The sequence below is a fragment of the Sebastes umbrosus genome, chromosome 4 (genome assembly GCF_015220745.1).
Source record: "Sebastes umbrosus isolate fSebUmb1 chromosome 4, fSebUmb1.pri, whole genome shotgun sequence".
NCBI classification, from domain to species: Eukaryota; Metazoa; Chordata; class Actinopteri; order Perciformes; family Sebastidae; genus Sebastes; species Sebastes umbrosus.
Window position 1 is genome coordinate 37,410,957 of NC_051272.1, and position 11,949 is coordinate 37,422,905.

General features: G+C 40.9%; 2 protein-coding genes across 4 annotated transcripts in view; both read left to right on the top strand.

The window, feature by feature from the left end:
- The window catches only part of LOC119486724, a 1,187,645-nt gene that overhangs the window by 410,963 nt on the left and 764,733 nt on the right, over positions 1-11,949 (top strand). The window lies entirely within an intron of this gene.
- The window catches only part of kiaa1549la (KIAA1549-like a), a 172,988-nt gene that overhangs the window by 146,134 nt on the left and 14,905 nt on the right, over positions 1-11,949 (top strand). For all 3 annotated transcript variants that reach the window (XM_037767629.1, XM_037767630.1, XM_037767631.1), the window contains 3 exons: positions 4,707-4,831; positions 8,509-8,729; positions 11,139-11,271. In XM_037767629.1, coding sequence (XP_037623557.1) covers positions 4,707-4,831; positions 8,509-8,729; positions 11,139-11,271 — 479 coding nt within the window. The remainder of the gene's footprint in view (positions 1-4,706; positions 4,832-8,508; positions 8,730-11,138; positions 11,272-11,949) is intronic.

The window sequence follows — 11,949 nt, forward strand, 5'->3', positions numbered from 1 at the left end:
CAGCAGACCGCTGTTCATGTCCTGTGTGAAACCAAGTCAACGTTGACTTATTTTACCTTAGTTTTGTTACATAACGTCCTCTATGTACTTATCTAACGCCAGTTACGTAACAAACAGACTTATTTTAACTCAAACCATGATGTTTTGTTGCATAAGTAAACCTAAAAACTAACTGTGCATTCCAATACCCCTACTACCATACTATTATGCCAGAAAAATATTTGGTATATCCCAAAACGTAGTATGTCAAATGCAGTATGCCAAAAATACCAGGATGTCCTAATAGAGCCTGTCATATTTTACAGTGTAAACCAGCATGCTTTTCTGGCTATTCCGACCCACAATCCTCGGCTGTATGAGCAAGAAAGTCAAAGTTCAAGGCACAATGTTGTGACGAAGTAGTATGTCCAAATTGTGTGCATACTGCATGCACCAGTACGTACTTTTTAAGGGCAGCTACGGTATGTTCTAAAAGTAAAATGGAAAAGTATGCGATTTGGAACGTAAACCTATGTTGGAAGTTTATTTTGAAAAGAGACTTTATGCATGAAATGAGAGGAAACTGTATGTTTCCTGTGAAAACGCAAGTTTATTTTGAGAAGCGGAAACTGCCACGCTGTCCGTAGAGGGGTACCTGGAGCGTCGTAGTTTGAGGCGTAGGGCCGCTGACCAAGCGTCACTATTTGATGAGTTGGGAGCGAGAATAGCCACGTTGCTAGTGTGGCTAAAAAAACAAATAGCCATACTTGTAAGCAATAAGTAGATCACTGCAGACATAAAGCAATAAATCACTGCAGACATAAAGCAATAAGCAGTCAAAGCAAAGTACTTGTCAACAAGCCAATAGTCAATTGAGTCACAATGTTTATCTGCCTGTTTACAGAAAACACCGATACAAAGTTATCTTCAGTAACAGTTGCTTATTTTATTCCAGAAATACAAACTATAGCAAACAAATAAAGCTACATGATGTAGATGTTAGAACAGAAACAAGGAACAATGAACTCTATTCCAACACCGCTCGTGTTTGATTAAAACAGCAGGCCAATGCTTGGCATCTGTTGCGACATCACTAGGAATGGTCTCATGGCAGCCGACGGTGTTCGGAGTACACGTTATTTACATGCAGTGTCGTGGTTTCCAATCTGGTTCACAGCCTCTGCTGCTCGTGACGCCACCTGTCCTGACCTTAACTGTCACACTCTTAATAGGCGGTACAAATAAAGCAGGCCGAGCTGCAGCCGGGATGAGCGGTGACTGTGTTCGGAGCTGAGTTAATGGCAGACTGTTGTAGCTCTACAAAGAAGCAGTCTGCCATATGATGTCAGTCCGGCAGTGAGTCACAGTGGACCCAGTACAACACAACACTGTCCATCTGCTGCTCTCTGCAATAACATGCACACATGAATACATAGAGCCTCATATATAGTAAGAAGCCATACAGCTGATGTTTTCTCATCAAGCCAAACAACATAGAACTGCTGACCTGAACCCAGTTGTGTTTTTTTTAAATCCTTGGCCTTGGGACCTAAACACAATTTGTAGTGTATTTATTGCTCTAATCTAAATTTGGAGAGTTGCCCTCACAACAGATAAGTCTTACATTTAAGACGGAATTAGACATTATTTTGGAGTGCATAGCGAGGCCAATGTCAGCATGGAAAGAACAATACACAACTCCAGGAAGAAAGCAGAAAAGCCGACCTCACAGAATTGTACATGAAGACCCTGGTACAGATACATAAAACTGTCACACACGCACGCACGCACACACACACACACACACACACACACACACACACCTAATGTACATACAAGTAATCCTATTAGATTCTTACATAGTTGGGTTCTTGTTTGGTTGCTAACATTTCTATTTTACTAGGTAGTGTTGACAGTTTTTGCTGCTTGTCCTGATAGAATACCTGAGTTACAGTTATGCTTTTTTCAGTACCTTACTTAAAAAAAACTGTTTTTTTATCAAAACTCTTTTTTAAATTATTAAAGGGACTGTATGTAACTTCTTACAGGTATAAATCATTGCGGGTCGGTGTCCCATGCGTGCTCGCGTGTGGCTACGCTGTTCAGACTCAGACTCCAACACAAACTACACGGAAGCACCAAAACCTCTTGGTTGTATCTAGTGAAGCCCGTCTGTTAAACAGTGTTGGCCGCGGTCGGAGGACGCGGGGGAGATCGTAGCTTTGGTCTCCAGGACCGGAGTCTCCGCTGTACTCTGCTCCTCTGTCTGCCTTCACTCACACACCGCGCTCGTTCTCACTCTTTCGCTCCACTCTCACGTGCATGCGCGCACACTACACACATTAGAAGAGTTAGTTTAGCTCTGAGAATATCTAGTGAATGTACAGTGGACGTTTGTGCAGAAATAACTGCTGCAGCTCCTCCAGACCAACAGAGGTTTCCCGTGTCTTGTGAAGTGACGGGGCTCCGCAGAGAGAAACGTTATCGTCTCCGACCAAAACTCCGGCTCCTCCCCTGTTCCCTCCGGCCGCGGTCGGGAGGCCGAGGCAGGAAAAGCCAACACTAGGATCAGCATTGATTCATGGAGAGACCTTCGTCTGGTCAGCTAACATTACTGCCAAGCAGCTGAAATATACAGTGATATTGTGCTTTTAGCTGTTTGTCTCCTCACTGTTTTGAGTGATGCTCGTTCATGTCTATGTAGAGCGAGCACGAGCGCGAGCAACAGGACGCTGACTTTCGTTGACTTACCAGCCACAGGTGTCGCTGTTAACAAGCAATTTCTGATTCTTACAAACAGTCCCTTTAATAGGAGCCAGACTTCTCATGTATATAATCAAACTATAAAGCAAGGAATCTCGGTCTGTCTGTATGTCCTTCGCATATCTCAAGAACCGTTCATCCGATCTCTTTCACACTTGGCAGGTGTATTGCCGGGGACGAAAGGATGTGCATTGTGGAATGGTACAAATTGGACACGTTCAATATTAAACTTTGAATAAACAAGCGATGGCGCTCTGTGCAGCAGCGGGGGGCAGGGCTAAGCAATGGTTCCCATTCCGAACAGGTACGTGTTCCGAGCGGCCGCATGCTTTGAAAGGCCATGCCCCCGACTACGCTGCAAACAGCAATACAGGGAACCAAGCAATCAGCCCGCTCCGAAAGGGCACGCGCGCCCTAATGGCAACTGACCTAATGCACTAGTCTGTAAAGATTTTACAAACAGAAAATGCTGAGTCACATCTCAAGCAACTGTAATTACCAGCCAGAAGCTATGCCCTCCACATAACCCCGCGCAAAACCACAACCTGCTTAACCCTACACATTGTTTTTTTGTAGGAATTAAATAAGCAAGATGTGAAATGTTAATGCACTTTGGTGTTGTTAAGTGAAGATTTGTCTTTGCTATGCTAAGCTAATATCTGCCACTTCCCTACTGCAGAATGACCAAGAGGGGGCAGTGCAGCACACAAAACTCTTGCAAGCATACAGCACAACCTTAAATGCACTTGAACAGAAGACACTCATTCTAGGGCTAAAAAGCTTCCTGCACACGAGAAAGGTAAAATTAAATCAATTTACAGTATGCCGGATACACCACTTCCGGTGTTATTTAAACCCAAACCATGATCTTTTCCTAAAGCTAAGTAGATTTTGTCATGTAACTTCCGTACTTAAGTTACACCACTTCTGGTGTTATTTAAACCCAAACCGCAATTTTTTCCTAAATCTAACTAAACCGTTTTGTTGCCTAAGCCTAACCAAGTTGATCTATTCCTAAACCTAACTAAGTTTTATTTTGAAAAGACCGGAGAGGAAATTGACACGTGCATCATGTGTTGCTGGACATTCGTAGGATAATGCACCTAAAATACATTGTTGACAGTCATTAGACATTTTTGTCTATGTACGTGAATCAAATATATAAAATTTCGGGACTATTTCACAAACTGCCGTGAGACTCTGTTGACCTTCAAAATCACCCCCCTCATTTCCCTAAAATTGAGTAATTCGAGGACAAAAGCAGAACAAATTTTCCTATTGCTAACTAAGTAGTAGTCACGTAACTTCCATACTTAAGTTACGGCACTTCCGGTGTTATTTAAACCCAAACTGCAAGCTTTTCCAAAACCTAACTAAGTAGTTTTGTTGCCTAGGCCTAACCAAGTTGATCTATTCCTAAACCTAACTAAGTTTAAATTTGAAAAGACTGGAGCGGAAATTGACACATGCGTCACGTGGAAGATGCACGAAAAAATACGTTGTTGAAAGTCGTGCTGAGCGTCAGATTAAATTTCGTGACTATTTCATGAACTGTCGTGAGACTGTGTTGTTATAAAGCCTTCGTAATCATCCCTCGCATTTCCCTAAAATTGAGTAATTTGACGAAGAAAGCAGAACACATGGTCCTTTTATCTTTACATTAACATCACAGGTCCAATTAAATGGCTGCTCTGTTGGCCCTGCTGCTATTTTATATTTTGATGATTATTTAAGTGATTGACTGGCTAACTAGTCAGAAAGTCAAAAGATGTGATTGGCTAAATTTTCAACTGTTTCCCCCCAATTTGTCAGTTAAACTCAGAGAATTGAATAAAATTGCTGTTTGAATAATGTGGGATCTTGCAGAATGTGTGACCATGTCTATGACTGCAACACCACAGCTTCCTAGAAGTAATGTCTCTGTATGACTCTTGCTAACCTATTTGTCTTCATCTTCTTCCCAGACCCGTACGAAGACCATTCAGGCTCTCTGCGTCTCATCACCATTAAGCCCATGACTGCTCAGCCAACCTACTCCTACCCGTCCTCCTCATCCCACAGCCAAGACTCTGTGGTTCTTAACGGGGAGGTGAGTCTACACACACACACACACACACACACACACACACACACATGCATATACATAATGTACATTCACCCTCAAGGCTTTATCGCACTCAGTTGTGAGGTGAGTCCACAGCACTGACAGTATAGGGCAGAGCAAAAACTAGAACATCATGAGTCACACAGATACATACAGTACAGCAGATGTTGAATTTAATTGAAATCCTCTATTTGAATAAAGTGGTTCAGTGTAATAAATTACTTTTTATTAAAACAACCTTCTTTAACTCGTCAGTTTCGTCAACATACAGACGTAGGCAAAGTTGTTGGTAACGTTCCGTTAAAGAGAGAAAAACCCACAATGGTCACTGAAATAACTTGAAACTGACAAAAGTAATAATAAATAAAAATTCACTGAAAATTAACTAATGAAAATCAGATATTGTTTTTGAATTATGGTTCAGCAGAATCATTTAAAAAAACAAACTAATGAAACTGGCCTAGACAAAAATGATGGTACCCTTAACTTAATATTTTGTTGCACAACCTTTTGAGGCAATCACTGCAATCAAGTGATTTCTGTAACTCTCAATGAGACTTCTGCACCTGTCGACAGGTATGTTGGCCCACTCCTCGTGAGCAAACTGCTCCAGCTGTCTCAGGTTTGAAGGGTGCCTTCTCCAGACTGCATGTTTCAGCTCCTTCCACAGATGTTCAATAGGATTTAGATCAGGGCTCATAGAAGGCCACTTCAGAATAGTCCAATGTTTAGTTCTTAGCCATTCTTGGGTGTTTTTAGCTGTGTGTTTTGGGTCATTATCCTGTTTGAGGACCCATGACCTGCAACTGAGACCAAGCTTTCTGACACTGGGCAGCACATTTCGCTCCAGAATGCCTTGATAGTCTTGAGATTTCATTGCACCCTGCACAGATTCAAGACACCCTGTGCCAGATGCAACAAAGCAGCCCCATAACATAACCGAGCCTCCTCCATGTTTCACATTAGGTACAGTGTTCTTTTCTTTGGATGCTTCATTTTTGCGTCTGTGAACATAGAGCTGATGTGACTTGCCAAAAAGCTCCAGTTTTGTCTCATCTGTCCAAAGGACATTCTCCCAGAAGCTTTGTGGCTTGTCAATATGCATTTTGGCAAATTCCAGTCTCGCTTTTTTATGATTTGGTGTCCTCCTCGGTTGTCTTCCATTAAGTCCACTTTGGCTCAAACAGTGACGGATGGTGCGATCTGACACTGATGTACCTTGACCTTGGAGTTCACCTTTAATCTCTTTGGAAGTTGTTCTGGGCTCTTTGGTTACCATTCGTATTATCCGTCTCTTCAATATGTCATCAATTTTCCCCTTGCGGCCACGTCCAGGGAGGTTGGCTACAGTCCCATGGACCTTAAACTTCTGAATAATATGTGCAGCTGTAGTCACAGGAACATCAAGCTGCTTGGAGATGGTCTTATAGCCTTTACCTTTAACATGAAGGTCTATAAAGTTCTTTCTGATCTCCTGAGACAACTCTCTCCTTAGCTTTCTGTGGTCCATGTTCAGTGTGGTACACACCATGGTGCCAAACAGCACAGTGACTACTTTTCACCCTTTAAATAGGCAGACTGACTGATTACAAGTTTGAAGATACCTGTGATGCTATTTACAGGACACACCTTAGTTTAATATGTCCCTATGGTCACATTATTTTACATCTTTTCTAGGGGTACCATCATTTTTGTCCTGGCCAGTTTCATTAGTTTGTTTTTTAAAATGATTCTGTTGAACCACAATTCAAAAACAATATCTGATTTTCATTAGTTCATTTTCAGTAAATTTTTATTTATTATTACTTTTGTCAGTTTCAAGTTATTTCAGTGACCATTGTGGGTTTTTCTCTCTTTAACGGAACGTTACCAACAACTTTGCCTACGTCTGTAAATAAAGTGATGACATTTTTACGGATTCACAGAGCGAATGCAGATCCATAATATGATCTTTTTTATGTAACGACTTTTTTGTAACGATTAATTTACTATAATAGCATTAGAGCCAAAATAGATTTTTTTGTTATTGTGGTTAAATAAATGTAATTTATGGTGTTGCTAGATTGCTGCTAGACCGCCCCTTTAATACTAGTGCAGGCTTCCCTTTGTGTGAAGCAAGCGCTAGAGCACATAGGTTTTTGACCGTAGTGACAGTGTTGTTTTTGAAAGGCTAAACGCCAACAAGTATGGATTGAAGAAGAATGTTTTGTTAGATTCTGCCACTAAGCAGCAACAAATAAATATAATATTAGATAGTTTTATGTACAGACTTGTACATACACTTGAAGTGTGTTATGACTTTAGTTATACACGAACAAATCTAACTTTGACAACCTCAGAGCAGACAAATCCTGGCACACTCCCCGTGATCTTTGGCGCCCCCTAAGGGTGGCCTGGACCTCAGGTTGGGAACCACCGCCCCGGGGGAAAAACTTCAGCAGTTGCCAGGGGGTACTTGGAAAGATTGTGTTCATGTATTTCAACTAATTTCTTTAATGCGACTTGTAGGTTTTTAGGTTGTGGTGAGCTCAGTTTTAAAGCTAGAGTGAAGATACTGGCATCATATGAAAGGAATCCATTGGCCATAAAAGCGTGTTGCAAAGGAGGCTAAATAACGCTCCAAAATAAATTTTGACGAGGAAAAACTGTCATGTCCATTTTCAAAGGGGTCCCTTGACCTCTGACCTCCAGATCAGTGAATGTAAATGGGTTCTATGGGTACCCACGAGTCTCCCCTTTACAGACATGCCCACTTTATGATAATCACATGCAGTTTGGGGCAAGTCATAGTCAAGTCAGCACACTGACACACTGACAGCTGTTGTTGCCTGTTGGGCTGCAGTTTGCCATGTTATGATTTGAGCATATTGTTTTATGCTAAATGCAGTACCTGTGAGGGTTTCTGGACAATATCTGTCATTGTTTTGTGTTGTTCATTGATTTCCAATAATAAATATATACATACATTTGCATAAAGCATCATTTTTGCCCACACCCATGTTGATAAGAGTATTAAATACTGTACTTGACAAATCTCCCTTTAAGATACATTTTGAACATACGAAATGTGATTAATCACGATTAACTATGGACAATCATGCAATGAATTGCGATTTAATATTTTAATCGAAAAGCCTTATTTATTAATTAATTACCAGATAAATGGATAAAATAAATTTTGGTTAAATCAGGGTTGCCAACAATCACGTGAGACTCACGATCTCACTCTGCCCAAACAATCTCATGCCATATAAGAGGAAGCCACAAAGCCGATCCTTGATGAAAGATACTATGAAGGTTAGGCTTCCTCTGCCTACAGCATGCAGAATATCATGCCGTTCTCCACATTTCAGCACCGACATTGGTCTTTAATGCATAGAGCAAGAAAGTTGCAGTGTGATAGGTGGTGTTGGTGAAGGGCTGCTTCAGTTCATCTGGCAGTGCTGTCGGGATACATTGGATTGGATATAATGGACATAACGGATTGGCTCTGCATTAGCAGAAAATATCATGTTTAGGGGGTGACATTCTCTGAAAAACTTTTGTAAAATCAAACAGTTCATCATAAAACATGAAAACAGCTCTCAGTTGGTTGCATCTAAGCAGAGTGAGCCTGGAAAACATGATTATCTGAATTCAATACTTGAATGGATTGTTTGCAGGCAAACCACAGTGGGCTGAAGCAGAAGTCGGACATCGAGCACTACAGGAACAAACTGCGCCAGAAGGCCCGGAGGAAGGGCTACGGAGAGTTCTCTCTGTCTGAGACAGGAAGCCATGGTTACAGTCACCGCGACGCCAGGCACAGTCGGCACGACAACGGGGTCAAGGAGCCGATGACCGCTGAGGAGAAGAGGGCCTCCTTCGCAGGATGTCATAAGAGGTATGGAGTAGACTTTGTGGGGGTTTCCAGAGATATCAGATATAAATAGGAGTTATTTAATCTGAGTTTAATTAAATGCATGTCATCATCGAAAACATCAGAATGTCCCTTTACTCACAGGCTTCACTGGCAACCGCACTGCAGATGCTTCAACAAACCAAAAGAATCAACCAAAATCTCTCCAAATGTTGTGACAGTTTTGTAGATGTGTTTGAGTCCCAAAATGAAGGGGATTAGACTTCACTCTCAGAGCTGAGTCCTATTTCATTATTGAAGCGTATGAAATATTCCAGTTTTGTTCCATTTCATTTCATCATTATTTAAGCACTAAACTATTAAACTGCTTAAAGTGCTTTACAACTTTTCCGCCACGAATTATAGATCTACTGTAGATGTAGAGTGTAGTTGCTAAGCAACACACGAGGAGTGGGTGAGTAGCGAGGGGTGATATTTGGTCAGCACATTAATATTTTAGATAAGTGTCTGTTTTGCTTCTCTTTGTCACTAACTGATTTAACACATTCAACCTTTACACACTTCGTGAATCACTTTATATTTGCTGTTCAGGCAGAGAAAAGCACTTCTTTGCCTTCTGAAACTTCAACTTAAGCAACAGAAGATCTGTGGATGTCTCAGTGTGTAATAGTTTGAGTGACGAGTGGTGTCTGGTATTCAAAGTGCAGAAACATCACGGTATTAAAACCTCTGGAACCCGAGAGCCCGCCGGTACCAGGGGGCAACCCGTGATGTAGTTAGAAAACACCGCTATTTCATAATCATCTCTTTATGGAACATATTCAATTCAATTCAATTTATTTTTGTATAGCGTCAAATCACAACAGAAGTTATCTCAAGACGCTTTATATATAGAGCAGGTCTATGACCGTACACCGTAGTTTAGAGACCCAACAGGATCCACCAAGCGCACTGTGGCCAGGAAAAACTCCCCGATTACTGGGAAGAAACCTGGAGCAGAACATATGAATGTTATACCGTTTTGAAAAACCTTCAGCTTTCACAATCCGTAAACCAACTGTCTATGTAGTCCAAACTATGTCTTATTACATATTAAGTATTAAGTATTTAAGAATAAAGTCGTACAGAATTAAACTTTGTATAAAAAGTTCAAAAGATCCGTGATCATTTTCTCATAAGGCTACAATATCATGCATGATATCAGTGAAATCTAGAAACTCCGAGTTTTCCAACCCACGTGAATGCACCTCAACACGTATCACACAGGGAACAGGGAACAGTGAAACGACACTAACTTCACACTTTACAGTCACATGGACATAAAGCTTAATGTTATTTTTGCCTGAAACGGCAGATTTTGGTTACTTACACGTCAGCAGTCATCAAGAAACACCAGACAGACAGAATGAAAGGGGAAAAAGTCTAGTTTGGTCTCAGAGGATTTTTTGCCCATAGCACTTCAATTGAGCCACAACGCACAGGCACCAACACATGATACACCATTCAATCCTCTGGTTCTGATGATTACAATGACAGCTTGTTCAGCCCTTGTGTTAATTACTATTTCAATATTTTGTCTATCTATATATTTGTTATTTGTCTATCTATCTATCTAAATAGTGTTTTTGAACTAACACTCCCAGTAAACAGTCAATATGGAAACAAAAACATGACCAGAACATGGAGAGCGCCTACAAGTTGTATCATAAAAGTTATATTTGAGTGTATTTTCATGAAATGTATAGTTCCAGTTGTAGTCAAAGAGTAGTAGAATACATTCAGTTGCATCATGGATCTTTGTTCAAAAGTTGATGTTGCCTTTGAAATTCAAATTTTATACTAAGCAAAGATGAAAATCTAATTTTTTCCTCTATTGCTTCTCTATTGTAATCTCCATGGTAATATAGTTTAGTTTAGTTTACTTACACTAGATTCACATTCCTTAGCTTCTTACCTTTCAAATGAAACCAGATACAGGAGATGCATCTAAGCCTTGTGGTTGACGAGCTGGTCCTGATGCATTCTGGGTAGTTATTTGAAGCTTTTTTTTCTGAGGAATAGGGCTAGGGCATAAGAAGCTTAAGCAGCACCAGAGGTTTTATGTAAAAATGTGAATTGGCCTAAATGAATACCTGCTTTTGCTCACTGTCACTTAGCTTCTTTATTGTGCATTTTTATAAAAAATGTGGTCAAAATAAGGATTTATTAATCCGGTAAAACTGAGAGCAAGAATTATGATATGATTAGTAATAAATCGTGACACATGCACCAGCGTTCCTCTGAGTTCTCCTGATTGATTTTTAGGTTTTATCTTTCCTCAAATTCACATGTCAATGTTTTTTGGACCCCAAATGTAGACAAGAAGTAGCTCCAGTATGTCCCTGAGCTGTATTTATAGTGTTTGAGTGTTTTTTTCTGACACCTGTCCATCAGGTACTCCCACCCACGGGAGCCCACCTATTGGAGCCGCCAGTCTCTGAGCAGCCCGAGCCCAGTAGAGACAGAGATGGACCTGCTGGTGCTGAGAGAAAGATCCAGGAGGGGCATCCGGAACAACGGATACGACGTGAGTAACTGGAAGTTGTGGACTTTCTGATGAAAGCCCAGTTTTTTTTTTTGTAGTTTGAAAAACTGAGCCAAGAATGAGGTCAATAGTGCACAGAACAACATGTCAGATGCAGGAAATAAACACATCTTAGTGATGTGAAGCAAAGACTTGTATAACCTTCTAGTTTTAACCAGAACCAAGTGAGTAGAGAAAGGGAGGGATTCACTCTAGGAGATATTCAGAAAAATAGCCAGCGGCAAGCCCATGCAAAGCTTTGAAGAATTTTGAAGTTGGATCCTGTAACAAAGTGTAATACAGCGTCTGATGCCCGACCTCTGACCAGGTGAGTCATACGGAGCGATGATGATGAAACCGCGGATGGATCCTTCTTCCAAAAAGCTCACATGATGGTTGTGGCAAAGTAAAGCTCCGCCACTTTGTCAAATGAATAAAATAATCTTCTGAGCGCATTTATAACTTTAATCCCTTCTCTCCCGCCTCTTCTGACGCTGCGAGCTCACACCTAGAGGATTATCAAATCACCTTTCGATGAACTTCATAAACCTGCACCAAACAGAGAGATAAAGGCAGAGGAAGTAAGACAGGCAGAAGATTAGAGGAAAAGTGATTCCTTCATTTTAAGCAGAAGATGGAGAAAGGAGAGAAAGAAGGAGATGAAATGGGCTGAGATAGAGT